The following is an 18,248-nucleotide window of genomic DNA, read 5'->3' on the forward strand; positions in this document are numbered from 1 at the left end:
GACTCAAACAAGAACCGGAGGCATCGTCAAGTCGCAATGGCTCCCGGCACATCCAGTTTCTATGGCATAATGCTGGAAAAGATCTGGTAAGTGGTATGTATTTCCAAGATTCCGGACCTGGGCAGGAGAACATCAGGTGCGGGTGTCGTGAGCCCAAATGTTATCATTTTGCATAAAAGATCAGCCGTGAACCCTTGATCTCTTGATCAGTGGTGCCCGCACATCTTGGTAGTCAGCCTTCCTCTTCCTTTCAGAACCGCTCGTGCCAGCCATGCGGCGAAGCGCTCCGCGAGAAACGGCATCAAATGCATATACGGGCATGTGCGACAAGAAGTCATGCAACACAGAATCCATGTCAAGACCGATCCGGTTCCCCAGGTCAATTACTTTGCCCAACATGGCAGCAAGCAGTCTGAGTCGGTCCTGGTTGATCCTGGCAGGGTCAACGGCGGCCACTCTGCCGAGCAGCCGGTCCATATCTGCAGCAGCCGGGTTTGGCTGCGTCTCGTCCAGTAAGACAGACAGTATCTCTTTTGCGGCCAGGGCGGGCTGTGCAAAGTAGTGTGATGGGAAGTGCCCGTCGTTGAAGGCAAAGGTGGATACAGGTAATGGAGCTGGTACAAGCTCGTCGAGGGCGGTTTCTGCAACGCTTGGTAGTACCTCATTCTCGGCTACGTGATCGAGGAATATGCCGTACATGGCCCCATTGAATCTCGTCGGTAGGTAGCACTGCAGTAGTGGTTAGCCTCCCCCTTCTCTGGATATTCTACTGTGCAACAATCACAGAAACACATATTGCCTACAGGCTCATGAACTTTCATCGCCCTGTCCGCCTTGATAATACTCTCCATGATGCGGAGATGTTGCGGTCCGAGGTTGGCCTCCCGGAGAATCACCTTAAGAGGCGAGCCGCTAAGACCGTCAAAGTACGTCGCGCTGTCCCGGAGCTTGGCATGCACGAACTCGGCGATGCCAGCCTTGAGAACTTCCTCACGAAACATGAGGCCGAGCTGGCCGTCCGGCTCGACCTTCCAAAACTTCTCTGCCACGTCAGAGTGAGCCCACAGGCCGAGGTTGTTGATCTCTGCAAACGCAGCCTGTGAGTCCTCCGCGAGGGCGTCGTTGCCGTACTGGAGGGCCTGGCGAAATATCTCTCGTGGACCCCAGAATGTGAAGCCAAACGATTCCGGGTCGCTGCGTAGGACATCCGCGAATGCAGACAGGGTGATCATGTTTGTCCTAAAGGACAAGCTGCTCTTGGTCTCGAGATAGTCGCTCATCTCGCGCAGCAGCAAGAAATCACACGATTGTGCTTCCCAGCCCACAAGAGGAGATCTCTCGGTATCAGTGGATGTTACAGGGCATTTAGTTCTCTTTCCGGTATGTCCTTCGGACAAGCTACCGTAGTCTCGTGAAGATAAGAACACCACTCACGAGAGATGAACACAACGGGGGGACCTGCATACAGAAGGAGCCGAGCATTTGGTTACATGGACTAAGGCTGCCTCACACACAACCAATGCTCCTTACAAGCGTCCTAGATCAGCGTCCTTCGCAGTCGTCGCTACCGAGCCGCCGTCCTGTACAGCGCTCGCGTCTTGCCCGCCAAGGTCGGCCTGTCTCCGCCTCGCACCCATCATAGTCCTCCTCAAAGCAGCAGTGCTCTCGCCAACACCCAGTGGATCAATGACAATTCTCACCAGACAAGCCATCACCCCGAAAAGCAGGGCTACACCCAGCAAAACCCAAGTGGCCTGCCTCAACCAGTGTAGCGTCTCCTCAGGCGAGAGGGCCCAGCCCAGGACCACGGGAAGAAGGCAGCTCGTCACGATCACCAGCTCCCTGTCACCCCGGACGAGCGGGACGACGAAATGCGCCACCCAGCTCACGATGTAGTGCTGTGCGTTGGACAGCATCAGCCACCAGTGCAGGGGCACTTTGTCCCAGTGTTCGAGCAGCAGCAGCCCCAGCGCCGCGATGCCTCCACCCTCCCGGTCCGCTGACCCTGGCCGTGATCCTGACCCAGGCAGAACGAGGACACGCAGGTACGCCACGAACACGGCCACGAATCCCGTGGCCTGCGTGAACTTGTACTCGAGCATGACGAGCGCGTAGCACAGATACATCGTCTTGAGCACCGTGTAGCTCAGCTCCATGACGGCCAACGCTCGGGGTTTGCCGTAGACCAGCTGCGCTGTCGGCATCGGGATCCTGCCGGGAGCATCGGGGCTATAGGTCGTGAAGAACATCGGGATGGCGTATGCCGAGTCGTCGCCGCCGAGCTTGGTAAGCCAGGAGAATATGATATACGGCCAGCTCGGGGCGAGATGTTTGGCGATCAGCCCGAGCGGGTCGGTAAACGCGAGGCGGATGTTGCCAAGGGGCGCGTCGTAGACCAGTACGCTTCCAAACCAAGGGACGAGGGCGCAGCGGAGCCTGTAGAGGAGGACGGCGGGGAGGAGCATGAGGAGCAGGTGGCCGGTGCCGTGACGGAGGAAGCCTTTCTTGATCTCGAGCCATGGTGGGAAGGGGATTCCTGTGAGAACGCGGCCGCACCAGGCGTCGACCGAAGAGACCACGTTTGAGCTTTCCAGAAGTCTCGCAACAGGCCGGTAGACCTGCTGGGACAGAGTCTTGAACAAGCCAGGGAATTGTATGTGCCAGAAGTCCATTTCTGCCACCAGCCCAGGAATGTTCTGGATCTCCCCTGGTGAGCAACCCGGCAGCTGAGCCTCTGAGAGGGGCGGGCTGTTGTTGAGATAGCCCAGCTTGTCGCCGACCCGCAGAACACCCCATCGCTTCAGAAATCTCGCAGTATACCACCGATGAGGCGATTCCAGGTGCCACGCAGTCATGGCATCAGCTAGGCCTGCACCCTCCCGCGACGTCCTCAAGTCTTCCTCGCCATCATCCTGCCGGACAGCCCCCAACACCAACTTGGCAGCATGGTGGAACTCATCCGTCGTTTCCGGAACTGCAAACGGATTCTCGTCAGGGGAGTACATCGAGATGTGCCGGAACGGATAGTACACCACCGCCTGCACATAATTGCCCACATGATACATCATGTCCATCACTGACTGGTCTCCACTCCCCTCTCGCAACGGGAGTTCCTCTGCCAGCAGGACACTCAAGTCCGCAAGACTGGCGGTCAGCTTCCTCAAGGCCCTCGCCAGCACGGCGAGGCCATTGACGAGCTGCCTCTCCGAGGGGCCAAAGACGTTGTTCCCGCCGACCAGCAGCACGTCGATCTCGAGCCGCTCGACCTTGGACCGCGGGTGCGGCGCCGCTCCGGCCAGCGCGCCCAGCTCCGGGAACCCCTTGTCGGCGAGGGCCGCGCTTCTGTCCGGGTGCGCGTTGTTCTCGTAGATGACGTGCGCCAGCCGGAGACGTTCACTCAGCACGGCACGCGGGAGAGTGGCCAGGACAGAGGAGAGCGCTATGCTCCGTTGCAGGGCCTCCTGCGCTCGCTTCACCTTCAGCACGGCCGATATGACATCGTAGTCGTCGTCGTCGTCGTCGTTATTGTTGTTGGGCACCTTCAGCGAGCCAGTCAGCTTCTGCCCCAACACCAGAAGCGGCCGTTGCAGATCCGTCAATATCCTCTGGAAACTGCCGTCCACGAGCTCCGACATGGCATGCCCGGGCTCGAAACACCAGCCAGACTCCTTGGCGTGCCACGCCCAGTACTTCCAGGCATACCCCACGAGTCTCGACGCCGACGGCTCGTGGGTGTTGCCCAGGCTCCCCGTGCTGGCGGCGCATATCGCCACACAGTTCTGCGCCACGAGAGAGTGCGCGTCCTGCTTCTTGGCCGCCAGGAGGGCCAAGGAGTCGGGGACATCCTCGGCTCCGGAGTACAGCCATTCCCCGAGCTCCGGGCTCGCCAGGGTGACTCGACGGCCGCCGCCGCCGCCGGCGTCCATCTTGACTGCACGGCCGAGGAGCTGGTTGAGATGCTCGGCGGCTGCATCATCGTCGCACCAGGTAGGGTTCGTGACTGCCACCTGGACCTCGTCGAAGCTGGGGCCGGAGCCGGAGGTGGCCATCAAGTGCGGTATGTGTATGGCCAGCCATAGCTCAGAGGGTCGAAGCGGCCTCCTGGTAACCGTGAGCCAAGAGAGAGCGTTCTTGATGAGCGTGGATGTCTCTGGGTTCCCAGAATGCTGTTCAAGAAGCGCCTGGCAGATTTGCAGGCAGCCTTCCGGCGACGTCGTACTACTACTAGCCATGGTCTGCGGATAGTCGCCGTTGCTAGGTCCCAATGATGCAAGGCAATCATTCCTGCCGTGACAACGATGTAGGCGAGCAGTTAACGTATATATATATATGACTCGCCTCATACCATGCCATGCCGTATGGTCTGGCTGCCGCGGGCCGAGAAGAGCCCATGCAGCCTCCCCGTTATGGCAGGTTTGCCGTGCATGTTTCGTCTGTTTTTGCCTCGTGAGAATGCCTGCATGGGGGGCTGTGTGCCCGACGAAACAGGGCATGGGGTTCAGCTCGCTGCCGATCTCTGGTCTGGGGTTGACCAGGGATCCATAGTGCTTTTTCCTCAGCCACTGCGGAGGCGCAACGGGGAAGGAGTACAGAAACGTATAATTGCAGTATGCGGAAACGCCTGTTGCATTAACACCACGAAGTGTTGTTTGTGGGCGGGAAACGGATGGACTCGAGATTGATGGTTGCAAAATCATTTGATCAGTCATGCTGTCAGAAACTGTATCATATTCTCTAGATCACTAATAGATGAACTCGGAACGAATAGGGCATAGGACTGCACCATGGAATCTATCATTCTCTCGGTAACCGTTTTGGATTCCAATTTCCGAGCATACATTTGCTTTCGTCACATCGTAAAGTCTCGGCCGCCGATGCTCTTCAAACCGTGATTGTCGAGCAGGTCTGCGCTTTGTCTAGAACGCGTCGCCGATCTATATTGCAGAACTTTTCTTGTCCTCGAAAAGCCCGTTTCCACGCCCGCTTCGTATTTTTCTCTGAAGCTCTCGTTCTATCAAGTCTTCCACACCAGGCTTAGGCCTCCTCAGTCTCGGGCTTAGCCTCCGCATCCGTCATCTCCTCATCCTTGTTCTCAGACTTGCCCTCGGCAGCCTTGCGACTCTCCTCGTCGGCCTTCTTCGCCGCGTTCTCGGCGTCGATCTTGGCCTGCACGGCCTGGCGCTCAGCCTCGACCTTGTCGAAGTATCTTTGCGAGATGGGACCAGCCATGGCCCGGATCTCGTCCATCTTGGAGATGTAGACGGCCTTGGTGGCGTCCTCGCCGTCTTCGTACAGCCAGTCCTGTTTCATTGTTAGCGAGCTGAAACTCAAAAATTGTCTTCAAAGACTGCGTATAAAACATACCTCGGTCTCTGTGAGTTTTGACCGCAGAGCATCCTTCTCGTCATCACTGGCAAGATCGGCGAACTGCTCGTCGAGCTTGTTGCGCATATCATAAATGTATGTCTCGAGCTCGTTCTTCTTCTCCTCGGTGTCGGCAACGAGCTTGTCCTCCATGACCATGGAGGACTCCTTCTCGGCGAGCGCATTCTTCGTGTTGGCGTCCAAGGATGTCGTGCCCGCAACAATGGGGAGGTCGCCCTTGCGGACCTGCTTCTTAACCTTCCGTGTCTTGGGCTTGTCGTCCTTCTTATCGGTCTCCATCGCCTGCGACGGTTTAGTTCCCTTGAACAGTCGGCGTATGGATCCAAGCTTTGAACTTACATCGGGATCCTTCTTGTCGCCCTCCTCCTTGATCTCCTCCTCGACTTCCTGGTCCTCGACATAGTATCCAGACTCGACATTCAGGACGCCGTGGATGTTAACACGCGCCTTGAGCTTGCAAATCATGAACTCAGTCTCAGGGTCGGCCTTGACGCCCTTAACGGAGAAGCGGCCAATGAAGGGGGACATCTTGCCGGGGAGATCCTCGGGCTTCGCGTACTTCGCCTCAAGATCGAAAGGCTGCTTGCGGTAGAACGTCAAGATCTTGGTCGAGGGCAGAACATTGCCCCGGTTGAAGACAGTGAGGCTGGTATCCTCATCGGGAATATCCACATCCTTCTCCCAGGCAAACTCGATAGGGTAGTTGACAATGTCCTGGACAGCAAAGTCGCGGACCTTGAAGACAGGCGAGAGGATAGCGCAGCTGAAAGCGCAGCCACGAGCGACAGCCTCGTCCTGGTTGAGGGTGAAGGAGAGGGTCTTGCCGAAGAAAGCCTGGATGCGCTCCTTGATGGCAGGGACACGGGTGCACCCACCAACAAGCTCGATAACATCAATGTCCTCCTTGGTGAGCTTAGCGTCGGCGAGGGCCTGCTCCAGGGGAGCAGTAACGCGGTTGAGCAGGGGCTCAATCATGGCCTCGAACTCCTCGCGGGTGACCATGGCATTGACATCGATGTCGTTCATGAGGGACTCGATGTTCAGGGGAGCCTGCGAGTTGGCAGACAGGATCTTCTTGAGCTTCTCGGCAGCAGCGTCGACACGGACCATGGCCTTGGGGTTGGTCTCGATGTCAATCTTGTACTTGGCCTTGAACTCCTTCTGGAAGTGCTTGACCAGAGCAAGGTTGAAGTCACGACCACCGAAGTGACGGTCGTATGTGGTGGCCTTGACGGTCAGCTCACCCTTCTTGAATTCGACAACAGAGCAGGTGAAGTTGCTGTGGCCAACGTCAACGAAGACCACGCGGCGAGGCGCCTCATCGGCACTGGGGAGGTCGAGCTTGGTGATACCCCAGCCGAGAGCGGCGGCAGTGGTGTCGTTCATCAAGCGCAGAAGGTTGAGACCAGCAACCTCGGCGGCGTCGATGAGACTCCGGCGCTGGACGTCGGTGAACCAGGCGGGTACGCTGAGGACAATGTCCTTGACAGGGAGCTTCAGCTCGTTGGCTGTCGTCTGCTTGATCTTGCTCAAGAACATGGCTGTGAGCTGGGTGGCCGTGAACTTTGTCTTCTGGCCAAGGTACGAGACCTCGGCGCCGACCTGGCCGTTGATGTCGACGAGGGGAGCAGACACATATTGCTGCTCGACCTGAACATCGGGATCCTTGAGGCTGCGGCCCGCCAGGCGCTTCAAGCAGCCGACAGTGTTCTTGAGGTTGGAGATCTCTTGTGTCTTCGCCGGCTCGCCGAGGTAACGGGACTTGGGGCCGAATCCTACGAGGGAACTGCAAAGATGGAAACCTTCGTTAGCCACACACTGGGCCTTTTCTATGGACAATACAATCTTGTATCGTCGCAAGCAGCAGCGGTGAAATGGACGGAAGAACAACTTACGGAGTAGCTCTGTTGGAAACCTCGTTGGTGATCTGGCAGGCGCACACTCGAGTCAGCCGCTTACGTTTCCATGGTCGTTTTGTCGTTGTGCAGGTGGCAAGAATTGTGAGGTACTTACGACATCAACACCGCGATTTCTCGCGACCGCGATAACGGTGTTGAGCGTTCCGAAGTCGACACCTAGAAGTCAAGCAAGAGGAGTGGTCAGCCCGGGATTCTCTTTGACAACCGGAGCAACAGGACAACTGTGCGAAACAGCGGATGTAGTCCACATGTGAGGGTGAAATGACTAGAGGCCGGCGCAACATACCCACGACACTCATCTTGGTGACGGCTTGATCAACAAGGCGATTATGTGGTTTTGATTCGAAGAGGTGGGGGGTTCCTTGGAGGGGTTACTGCTGGCCGGGAGAGTCGCAGTAAACAAATACTCTAAATGCTGGCTTTGCAACGGCAGGGAGGGTCGCAGGCTCGTCTGGGAGGATGCGAGGGACTCTTATCGTGCACGGGGTCGGAAAAGAGAAAAAGGGTCGTGACAGGAGAGAGAGGAAGTAGGGAGGAGCAAGCAGCCGTTCGTGCTGTTGCGTTGCTCGAGATTTGCCTGGGGGGACTGGAGCCGATCTGCGCCTTGGAAAAATCGGGCAGCGTTTTTTGGGATGGCACCAGACTGGCGCTGCTTGCGCTTTGCTCCGTTGGCAGGCGCCGCCGCTGCTGCTCGCGCGCTCTCCGCCCACCCCTCCTTCTATTCTTTGCTCGTCGTGTTGCCCAGGCACACACAGCAACCCCGCCTTAGCCTCACCCCAAGGGGCGCACGGCAACTGGGGGCGCACCCTGCTAGAATATTCGGGCCCCTTCATCGCGCTTCCATTCAGTCCTTCGACTGCGCACTCCCCAGTCTCGTCGTGCAAGCTTGGCACCGCGTGGTCGGCTCTCCGGCTTGTACTTACGTACGAAGTACCTGACGGAAAGCCAGCAAGGCCGCCGTCCCGTGGCCGTCAAGCGGTCGCCAAGAAGAAAACAGATTTAATTACCACTCCTACGCCCCAGAGCGTCGGCCCATGTCGTCACCCCTGTGGAGAGCTTTGGAATCTCGTTTCTAGGTTCTGGAGGTGCTTGACGTGATGCTTGGTCCAGGCGGGCCCAGTGTGTCATTTTGCGATCGTCACAAAGACTCAAGGCAACCAATCATTGCCTACTCACTTGCTCACTTCGGAATAGAGACCAAACCGTCTTTCCCGCCTGGGCGACCACCAGTAAAGGCCCGAAACCCTGAAGTGATGCAGAACCGAGTGATCTCTGGGCATCGACTCGAAAATTATGACGCGAACTAGAGTCTACAGTCACCCCACGGTGTGTTATCGTTCTTTGACACCACCCGGGCAGGGCGATAACAGCAACTTGGGGAGGCGGGGTGGCCGCCTTACAAACAGAAAACTTTTGGTGGGGAACATGACAACACACCAGAGCCACCCAGCAACGGCACTCATCACCCTGTAACTCGGGCAGAATCTCGACAACATATGCAGACCCTTCGAAGAATCTTTAGGCCTTATTTGCCAGCTCTGTGGCAGGCCGGCGGTTCAGGAGAATATTGCAGCGGTTCTCACAGACCCCAGGTGTCGAAAATCGACTCGCTGACACAAGACTTCCATGCCAAGGCTCCTTTCAAGCCGCTATACGGCTGACCCAGTGCTGTTTGAGTGTGCAACGAAGTGAGATATATCTATATATAAAAGATTGGAATGACCTGTTCTATTTTCTTCCACCGATGAGCCTGATAAAGGCAACCTGGAGAATCCATTCCAAGTACGCCAGGTCTGCCTGGTGGTTTTACAATATCGGACAGAGATAATACTCCAGGACTTCATAGACGAGATCGAAATCCACGATCGCCTCGGAGGCGGTCGCATGGTGATCTGGAGAATCCGTGGGCACGAGCTTTTCCAGGAGCTGTTGCAGTCGTGTCGAATGTCTCTGGTCGCTCACGAGAACCTCTAAGGCACGTCTGTCGAGACACTGCTGCAAGACGTCTCCATCCACGTGCATCATGACTTTCTTGTCAGACTGGGGCTCTGGGCCATGCACATCAAAGCCGTTGGGAGGACTGCGGTAGGAGCCGGTGGCAGGGGCGGCCATGGCCAGGTTCTGGATGAACCTCAGCAGTCGCCAGGCGTGCTCGTTGATGAGGGTAAAGTGGTGCAGAGCTCCATCAATGCTGATGCCCACGATTTCCGAGTTGTCTTTGCCACTCTGCAGGCATCCAAACTTGAGGGGCCGTTGAAATGTGTGCCATCGCGCTCGGGTGTTGGCACGGCCAAACTTCAATATGGACGCTCGGGTCTCAGCTTGGAATAAAGGGACCAGTGGACTTTCCTCCTGTGAAGCCAACCACAGCCCGTGTACGCCACAGCTCATGTCAGACAACATTGCAATTGACTGACGTCGATCGTGTTCAAGAAAGAGGCCGACATCAATGACGTCTAGCGACCGCCGCGACATCTCGTCAGAGTGTAGCAGCACCATATGCTCCCGGCCAAGTGAGTCGTTGGAAAAGTCGAGGACGACCAGTGAATGCGCCGAGGTTACAACGTGAAGCTTATCAGCTCTGATGTGCAAAGATCGTGCTGGTGATGGCAAATCAAAGCTTTTGACCGTTTTCAGCTTCTTGACTTCAGGGTCTATCTTCATGTACTCCACCGTGCTGCCAAAAGCTACAAAGACCCCGTGGTCATGGCTTGTGATGGCGGTGATCGGTGCGGCAAACTTGCTGGCGAACTTCCGCATGATTGGCACTCTTCGTTGAGGTGAAACCGGCACATTGCTAACCACATGTTCCACTTTGACAACCAGAAGCAGACCTCTGGCGTCGCCGCCTGGTTCCTTAGGTTCCGTGCGACAGCCCAAAAGCAGATGCGGCCAAGTATGATGTTCATGCCGGATGCTCCAAGCGTCCAGGCACATGATCTTGACAGCAGAATCTTGACCTGCACGTGTGCTGAGGCCGTCAATCTGCTCGCAAACGCGCGGTTGCTTTTTGCCATCTGGAGCTGTCACGAGGGTGCGTGGTTCTGATATTTCGACACCTGTTTCTGGGTCGAATAGACACAAGATTGATCGACCCTCACGGGCAACCGCAGTGACCAGGGCGTTACAGTTCGCATCGTAGCGCACTTTCGTAGGAGTTCCATTGGTGGGAAATTGTCGCATTAGCGGGCGAGGCCGGGTATGTAAATCAATGTACATGATCTGAGAACCGGAGACCATGATCAAATGCATGAGCTCGCGGCTGTTGGAGGATTGCGGCGGTACGCGTGCGACAGCACCGATCGACATAGCTGGGAAATTTGGTTCCCCTATTGCCGCTGGCCAGACTCGATGCTTTCGCTTGAAGCATGCGCCAGATTTCGTTAATTGGAACCCGGTCATCCAGACTGGCTCTTCATCGTTCGTAGCCATGATCATGGAGGGCTCGTCTGCCAATGAGAGGCAGGAGACCTGGACAGGCGTTACCCCGAGTTTCTCGACTGTGACTGTATGATGACCAGATTGGACGTGAATGGTTAACACTTCACCACTCCGCGTGCCCGCGGTCACGCATAGCGAGCCATTCTCAGAACTGACAGGAACAGGAACCATGGAAGTCAGCGGCTCGATGGGGCACGGGCAGAGGTTTAAATCCGTTCCAGCAAGCACATCGGTCATCACTGGTTTTGTCGTTTAGTTCAGCGAGTTCGATTAAAGCTCTGTCACACGGACGGGTACAAACTTACGAGCTTGCAGCGGAAGTATGACTGGCGCCGTCCCAGAGTCTGCCTCGGGATATACCGCGAGTTGGACACTTCTGCCGTGCCAAGTGGCTACCAGAGTGACAAGAGTGCCTCGCAGTCTTGTCATTGAGAGGCACGTGATCTCGTCAAGGACATCGAAGCTGCCGTTGATGGCGATACCGGAGTCACCTGTGTGCAGGGCCACCACCTTCTGCAACGAGCCAGAACGGACTGCAAGGACGATTTGATTCTCGAGAATGAACGCATGCGCAATGCTGGTATGTACGTCGCCGAATAAATCCGAAGTGCTTGATCGATACCTTGATGACACGAATATCATGTTAGCTGGCGGCAGGTTCCCGTCAGTTGGGAAAGTCGTACCTGAAATCGCTCGAAGCCACTGTCACTGATTTCGTGGTCACCTGGATCGAGGAACCTTTATGTTCTGTGAAGGCAAGGGTTCTCGCTGTGAGGTCCCACGGCACGTCCGCCTCTGACATCTCATAAGCGCCACCATCTGCAGAGGCTTGGATCTGTAAGACCGACGTCGAATCGGGAAGGGCCAAGAGCAGAAGTATCGAATCCTCGACTGGAATGTGCGTCGTTGACACTATCCAACACTGCCGTATGACCACCGGATAATTCATTTCCAGGCCAATTTGTGCTTCAAGTCCATGTCGGAACTCTGTGATGACTCCTGATCTCCCTTTCCCAGAGCAGCCAAACAGCCTGTCAGGGCGGGTGAGGCCGTCCCTGATTCCTGTATAGTGGCGAGTGGTTGGCCCGAGAGATTTATGGTGTCGTTCGCCTGGTACGGTAGCGTGCATGACCGTGAGGTCGACCATGGGTGCCCAATTGGGAAACTTCCTGATAGGCTGCAGCTTCGCCTTTGGCTGAATCTATAGCACAGTCTCATTAGCTTCTGATGCTAGGTGATGCTCGAGTTGTTGGATCTGGAATTTCGCGCGCTTACGTTCCACATCGCGCCTGGTCCAGATTCGCCACCTGCCAGGAGGACATCGCCGAAGCGGTCGTACATGCAGGCGAATGCGGTGTCAAAATTGCAGTCGACTTCACCCATCTCGAGGCTCGTCTCTATACCTGGATCAACACCAACCTCCAGGAAGTTTATGATGCCATCTTCGCGGACCAGGTAGATGACATCTTGGCTTTCATGAAACTGTGCCTCGCGTACCGGTCGAGTCCATGCAACACAAAGAGGGTGACTTCTCCCATGGTGAAAGTCGGTAGGATCTTGTGAGTCCAGGTCGAACGTGTCGTACTTCAGAGAGCCCTCCAAAAGGCCAGATATTGTGGCCAGAGCTCCCTCAGTTACAATGATAAACGCACTGCGGACTGTGAGTGGGATTACCATCAGAGGTAGCCTGAACTCCTCGTGGAGTTTAAGCCCAGGCTTCTCCACGTGAAAGACCTCGCTGAGTTCTTCATGACCGTGTTCCCACTCGTAGTAAGCGAGCTTCGTGGAATTCCGTTGGATCATGATTACGAGAAGTATGACATGTGACTCGGCGTCTAAGGCCGGGTATAGGAAGCTGATGTTCCCAATTGAACCACTGATGGCACGTGGATGCATCTTCTTGACCGGATCCAATGGCAAGCCAGAGGAATACCGCTGACGAAGGGTCTCCATGGTCTCGAGCTCGCAAATGACGAACAAGGTCGTCGTGTGGCCGAAACATAGATAACGAGAACGAGGGTCCACGGTTAGATGATGCAGCGGAATGGGCGCATTATGGGATACTGGCAAGGACCAATACGAAGTCTCGAACACCCACTGGCCTGAGGAACCTTTCGTCATGAACAAGAACAGGACTTGCCCATTCTCGAGTACAAGCACTAAAAGTTGAGGAGGAAGAACACTTTGTCCGGCGGCGCGATCAGTCATGTCGATGTCGGCATCATTCTCCACTTTCGGAAAGACATCGCTGTTCATTCCATCATCCTCTGGATGGCGACTTGCTGGCCCGATGATCGCGGCATTGCGAATCTTGGCCGAGAAGTCGCGTTTGCGCTTGATGTCGCGCAACTGTGAATTAAGTTCGTCCAGCTCAAAAATCTGGACGTAGTTTTCCTAAACAATCGCAGAGCACACAAGCAGTCAGTGTTGCTGTAAGACTATCCCTATTGATGGCCATATGCTATTTGCCCATAGTGTTGCTGGGTTGTACATATATGACTTAGACAGGCAGACACTTACTCCAATGAAAGCAACATCATTGAACCGAGAGGACCGGAGCCTCACGGGTAGGATCCATCGAGTGACTGGACTATCAACGACTGTCCTTGTGAGGAGCCCGCACGTCGGAGGTTCGGCCAAAGGCTGTCTTCCCATTCCAGGACGGCGCGAATGTCCGTTCTGTTTAATGAGCTCGGCTGTCGTCATGGCCCTGGTGACCCATTCGCCATTCTCGAACACACTTGATTGGATCGACATATTGGGCGACCATGTTCCTTGCGGACAAGAAATTCGGTGTGGAGCGAAGAGGCGCGCGGAAGCGCTCGTTGCTAGCTGCAAAGACCTGACCAAGGCTCAGTGCGTGTAACGATATGCGTGTTAGCCAGTCGAGTACTTGCTCCCTGAGTCGTGAACAGGAGAGGTGGTGATGTGATGTGCTGGTCAGACCATGGCAAGGCGAAGACGTCTCGTTATCTAGTCTCTGTGCTCAGAGACCTCGAGGCATAACGGTGCTGGGATGGCGTAGTCCCTGTTTGGCAGGAAGCTCTTGAAGAGAAGGGCTGAGCCGTCGTGCGAGGATGAATGGCCGGATATGACTCCGTGCCTCAAGAATCACGGAGTTGCGGATGCGGGGTATCTCGTGGATGTGCCCAAGCCACGGTACGCCCTGGTCCCCTCCGCATCTGACGACACTGCTGGCTGTTTGACGACGCAGAGGTTCGCCTCGCTTGAGTGAGGAACGACTGAGACTTTGTGGTGCTTCACGCCATGCCCGCTCGCAGATGGAAAGTGTGAGCCGTGCTAGCAAGAGAACCACGAAGCGGACTACTACCCTGGCATGGACACGCCGCACAGGTGCATGTATGGGTCGCAGGGGGTAAGCCAGGGTTGTTGTCCACTGTGGACCGGCAGGCTAGGCAAGGAAACTCTCCACGACGCCTAGAGAAGATTGTCAGACTGCCAAAACCTGGAGAATGGTTCGAGGCAGACCCGAATACGGAGGACTGATGTGCGGGCGCCGCACTTGTCGGCCGGGAGGAGCGGAGTTGGAAGCTGTTGATGGCCGGGGAGGGAAAAGCAAGCAGGCTCCGGGAACGGGCGTAGGCTGGGCGCGCCGTGGTGAGGTCCAAGGCCAGTCGCAGTACTTTTGGGCCGCAACAGCTGTGGCTTTTGCGCGGACGGGGGCGGGCGTGCCAACTCGGGGTGAGCGCAACAGAGAGAGTGAGGGACCCAAGAGGGCCAAGGATGTGCTGACACCGAGAGGCAAACAATACTCGTGCCAGCTGAACCCGGTGCGGCGGGCAGACCAAGATACCGGCAGTAGGCTGGGCTCGTTGTGCGACGTTGTTCGGGACAGCCCTGCAGATCGACAATGCGCACGGGAATGGCGTTCCTCGATGTCTCCCTCGAAACCGCCCCCCCCCCCCCCGAACTCGCGATTGGCTGTGTCGTGCCTGTCATCACTTTTAAAGCGTGCAGTAGCACCCGCCCGAGCTCAAGCTCTCTCCAGGGAGCACTCTGCCCTTACTGCCCAGACGCGGCGTGCTTGGGAGCCCTCATGTTGCTGCTGGTCGTTGTTCTTGAGCGGCCATCTGACAACATCATACATATTGGAGCATGACGCCTACCCCATCCGCCCACAAGTCAGCAGCCGAGGCTACCTGTGGTCGAAGCGAACAGGATGATCGCCTTCTTCTCTGCTAGGCCCTAGCCGATCCAGTAGCTTCAACCAGGGAGCTGGCACCTTGCAGAACGGCCATCGAGCCAAGATTTATGACAGATCACTTCTAGGACTGGACTGACGGCATCGAGGCTTGACTGACAGTTCCCGGGCCTTTGCATCATGCTGCTCCACACGGCCAGGGTCAATCGTGGCAGGGCTAAGTACTTCAAGCACCTAGTTAGCTCGGCTAGCAGAGGGCGTCAGGCTGGCGGGTGATTCCTTAAAGTCTTAAAGTCTAGAGACTTCGTGCCGTGTCTTCTACTGTTGAGCAGCACAGACATGGGCGTTGAGCGCCATGTCAACTGACTTGCAAGATCCTGCGTGTCTTTTGTATTTCCAATTTTTCCAAAATGTAGAACAGCCCCCCCCCCCCGGAGATGATTCATAGCCTTCACACACAAGACTGGTACATCAGGGCCGCTCGCGGGGGCTGCTGGGTGTGGCTCGTTCGCATGACGCATTCGCATGGCGCGGACAAGCATCGAGTGACGGGCAGTGCAGATGTCCACATGAACATGTCATCTCCTTTCTCTCATTGATGCGTGCTGTCTGCGCAGGTGTGTCTTGATGATGTTGGCCCGGGGGTTCATGAGCATGATGCAAACCCTCTCCTGGAGTATCATCTCGGTTACAGGCTGGGGCGAAGGGATGAACCGCTCTCACACGCCTCGCCTTTTACCTTCCAAGCTCGTGGATGAGGCGCTAGCCTTGAAACACTTCAGGGCCATAGCAATTGGCAGGGCTGATCATTATAGCGTCCAGGCAGCCCACGGCAGGCCCCACCATCCGACAATCCGGCCCGAGGGCCCTGGATGAAGCCTGTCGCTGCCGACCTCGACGTGCGCCTAATCTAGAGCTCTCATGCTCCCTCGCCTACGCCGTCTTTGCAGGGTCCGCGAAACAGTATTTGCTCCCTTCGTCCAATCGCAGCATCAACCTGGCCAAGCCTTCCTTCGTCGTAGTCGTCCTTCACACTGTCCCCTCCCCCATCTCCTGTCTCGTGCTCTCAGAGCCAGCCAATCGCATCAGACGCCCCTGCTTGGACTCACCCGCCCGCGCCTGCGACCTCCACGACTACTACCACGGCCATTATCGCCCAGGGGGGGATCGCGATTCCGGCTGCAGGGAACATAAATCTTCTCGCACTCCTTGACTGCCAGGTAGGCTTAGGCACCTGGCCCGAAAAGGCTACTTGGACACAGAAAATACCCCATCTTGTCAGACGGCACATACGACGTCGGCAACAAGCATCGGCGCGGCGTGGTTGGTGCTTGACTGTGCGGGGACCTGTCGAGGCTTCCAGCCTTTCGTGGCAGTCGGCCCGTCCTGTAAACGAGGCTATTTTGGGCGGATCGCTGCTTCTGGCTGCGTTTTGATGATGTCGGGGCAATCTGATGAGGGCTCGGTCGATGTCAAGGTCGAAGCAGGCTCAACCACGACACATGAACCAAGTGAGAAATCTCAAGATGGTCGAAGCCCAGAGCCTCCATCGGATTCCGAAAAGTTACGCAAAATAATAGAGGCGTGTAGTCGGCGCGATGTATGCCGGCTTAGTGAGCTTGCCGTGATGGAAGGTGGATTCATAAGTGATGAGCTGAGATCACGGGCTTGTAGGTTGCATATCGTGCTTGCTTGTACTACCCGCACGGCGGTAGCTAATCCTTAGAGCTTCCTAGGGCCCGTCCTTCTTGGCTTCAACGAAGATGTCGTCGAGCATGGGATGAAATCCGAGCTCGATCGGGCAGTCCCTGATGATGCCCGGCAGCGCAACGAACCCTGGCACGAACTGCCTCGTCATCGCGATGAGGACCAGGTCCGACTCGACGTGGATCGAAGCTTTGTGTACTACCCCAATGGTGAGATGCCTAACGCTACCACTCTGTTCTGCCCACCTACTGACAAACTCGCAAAGACGACTCCCAATCTGGACTGGAGACCAAGAAGATCGAGCTTTCAGAACTCATCACAGAGGTGCTCAGGCGGCAACCATGGCTCTGCTACTTCCAAGGCTATCACGACATATGCCAGGTCTTCCTCCTGGTCCTCCCCAAGCCGCTCCGCGCGCCGGCAGTCGCGCGACTATCCGGACTACGGATCCGAGACTTCATGCTCCCCAACCTAGCTCCGTCCCTCATACACCTGAAGCTCATCCCGGAGCTCCTCTACGCCGTAGACCCCAAGCTCTGCCGCCACCTGTCGACCACGGAGCCGTACTTTGCGCTCTCAGACACCCTGACCATGTTTGCCCACAACATCCAGCGGTACAGCGACATTGCACGCCTGTTCGACGTGCTCCTCGCCCGCGAGCAGGTCTTTACCATCTACATCTTCGCCCAGATCGTCCTGGACCGGCGCGAGGAACTCTTCGACCTCGACGAGCCAGACATGCTGCACTTCACCCTGTCCAAGCTCCCCAGCAACCTCGACATCGACGCCGTCATCATCGAGGCCGCGGGCCTCTTCGCCAAGCACCCGCCCGAGTCCCTCCGCGGGTGGCGCTCCGTCCCGCGCGCCAGCGTGCTCAAGACGGCACGCGACGTCCGCGCCTCGGCGGCGCAGAGCCTCGAGGACGGCAAGGCCCTGTTCGACCAGCAGCTCCGCGACCTCCACTGGGCCGAGAAGATGCGCACGATCAGCAGCTACGACACCTGGCAGAACAGGACCGCCGTGCTGACGCTGCTCGTCGGCGTCGCGGCCGCCGTGTACTTGAGGAGCAAAGGCACCGCTTCGGGTGGAGGGGGACTAGGGATCCTCACGGATTGGCTTTAAAGAGGGTTTGTGCCCATGGGGAACCAACAGCACTCAGGGGGGACTGCTAGATCGTGTTACACAACTAGAGGGAATAGAACCCAGGACGTAGTCCCTGCTTTCGGTCTTCCTGAGTGGCAGCAGGCAGGAGACGATATTGCAGGGCGTTTTCAATTCGCGGCGCGTAAATCCGCCATGATGACTTTGGGGTACAAGATTCAGCCACTTGTAGTATCTATTCAATCTGCCAAGGATAATTTATTCCGCCGCATGTTGTGGGCACGCAAGTGCAGCCATTTACAAGAGTAAGGACTCCAAAGACAACGATTTGGCTTTCGCGCTTGCTAATTACGAGCAGCTTGTCTTGCCTCCACTTATAAGGGAAAAAAGACATGTCTTATTCACAAGCTGGCAAATAGATGATCAAGACATATGCGAGTCTCTTCCCTTTTGTACATCATAAGACTCTGTGGCCTTCGCTGATTGTACGTGACTCATGGCGTAAAGTTGCTAACCGTGCTACTACGACCGAT

The 18,248-nt window shown here is 56.4% G+C and overlaps 5 protein-coding genes across 5 annotated transcripts; 1 reads left to right on the forward strand and 4 right to left on the reverse strand.

Annotated features, from left to right (window-relative positions):
* Positions 1 to 616: 616 nt before the first annotated feature.
* B0I36DRAFT_117447 (uncharacterized protein) lies at positions 617 to 1,403 on the reverse strand. Its single transcript, XM_046147984.1, has one exon. The coding sequence runs from the start codon at positions 1,278 to 1,280 to the stop codon at positions 672 to 674; it is 609 nt and encodes a 202-aa protein (XP_046012680.1). The 5' UTR covers positions 1,281 to 1,403; the 3' UTR covers positions 617 to 671.
* A 123-nt stretch (positions 1,404 to 1,526) lies between these two features.
* On the reverse strand, positions 1,527 to 4,232 carry B0I36DRAFT_362778 (uncharacterized protein; the record flags this gene model as incomplete). The annotated part of the gene is made up of 1 exon (XM_046158714.1): positions 1,527 to 4,232. The coding sequence occupies one exon, from the start codon at positions 4,230 to 4,232 to the stop codon at positions 1,527 to 1,529; it is 2,706 nt and encodes a 901-aa protein (XP_046012681.1).
* Positions 4,233 to 4,708: 476 nt separating this feature from the next.
* On the reverse strand, positions 4,709 to 7,883 carry B0I36DRAFT_322976 (hsp70-like protein). The gene is made up of 6 exons (XM_046153912.1): positions 7,591 to 7,883; positions 7,399 to 7,460; positions 7,281 to 7,312; positions 5,725 to 7,171; positions 5,365 to 5,667; positions 4,709 to 5,301 (listed from the first exon to the last, which is right to left on the reverse strand). The coding sequence occupies exons 1-6, from the start codon at positions 7,601 to 7,603 to the stop codon at positions 5,035 to 5,037; spliced, it is 2,124 nt and encodes a 707-aa protein (XP_046012682.1). The 5' UTR covers positions 7,604 to 7,883; the 3' UTR covers positions 4,709 to 5,034.
* Positions 7,884 to 8,955: 1,072 nt separating this feature from the next.
* On the reverse strand, positions 8,956 to 13,753 carry B0I36DRAFT_117462 (mono-functional DNA-alkylating methyl methanesulfonate N-term-domain-containing protein). The gene is made up of 5 exons (XM_046147985.1): positions 13,266 to 13,753; positions 12,021 to 13,139; positions 11,429 to 11,946; positions 11,051 to 11,367; positions 8,956 to 10,984 (listed from the first exon to the last, which is right to left on the reverse strand). Exons 1-5 carry the CDS (start codon positions 13,500 to 13,502, stop codon positions 9,111 to 9,113), a joined length of 4,065 nt encoding a protein of 1,354 aa, XP_046012683.1. The 5' UTR covers positions 13,503 to 13,753; the 3' UTR covers positions 8,956 to 9,110.
* A 2,469-nt stretch (positions 13,754 to 16,222) lies between these two features.
* On the forward strand, positions 16,223 to 18,004 carry B0I36DRAFT_117481 (rab-GTPase-TBC domain-containing protein). Its single transcript, XM_046147986.1, has 3 exons — positions 16,223 to 16,577; positions 16,644 to 16,823; positions 16,880 to 18,004. Exons 1-3 carry the CDS (start codon positions 16,343 to 16,345, stop codon positions 17,734 to 17,736), a joined length of 1,272 nt encoding a protein of 423 aa, XP_046012684.1. The 5' UTR covers positions 16,223 to 16,342; the 3' UTR covers positions 17,737 to 18,004.
* The last annotated feature ends 244 nt before the right edge of the window (positions 18,005 to 18,248 follow it).

Source organism: Microdochium trichocladiopsis (assembly GCF_020744255.1).
Source record: "Microdochium trichocladiopsis strain MPI-CAGE-CH-0230 chromosome Unknown B0I36scaffold_5, whole genome shotgun sequence".
Classification (NCBI taxonomy): Eukaryota; Fungi; Ascomycota; class Sordariomycetes; order Xylariales; family Microdochiaceae; genus Microdochium; species Microdochium trichocladiopsis.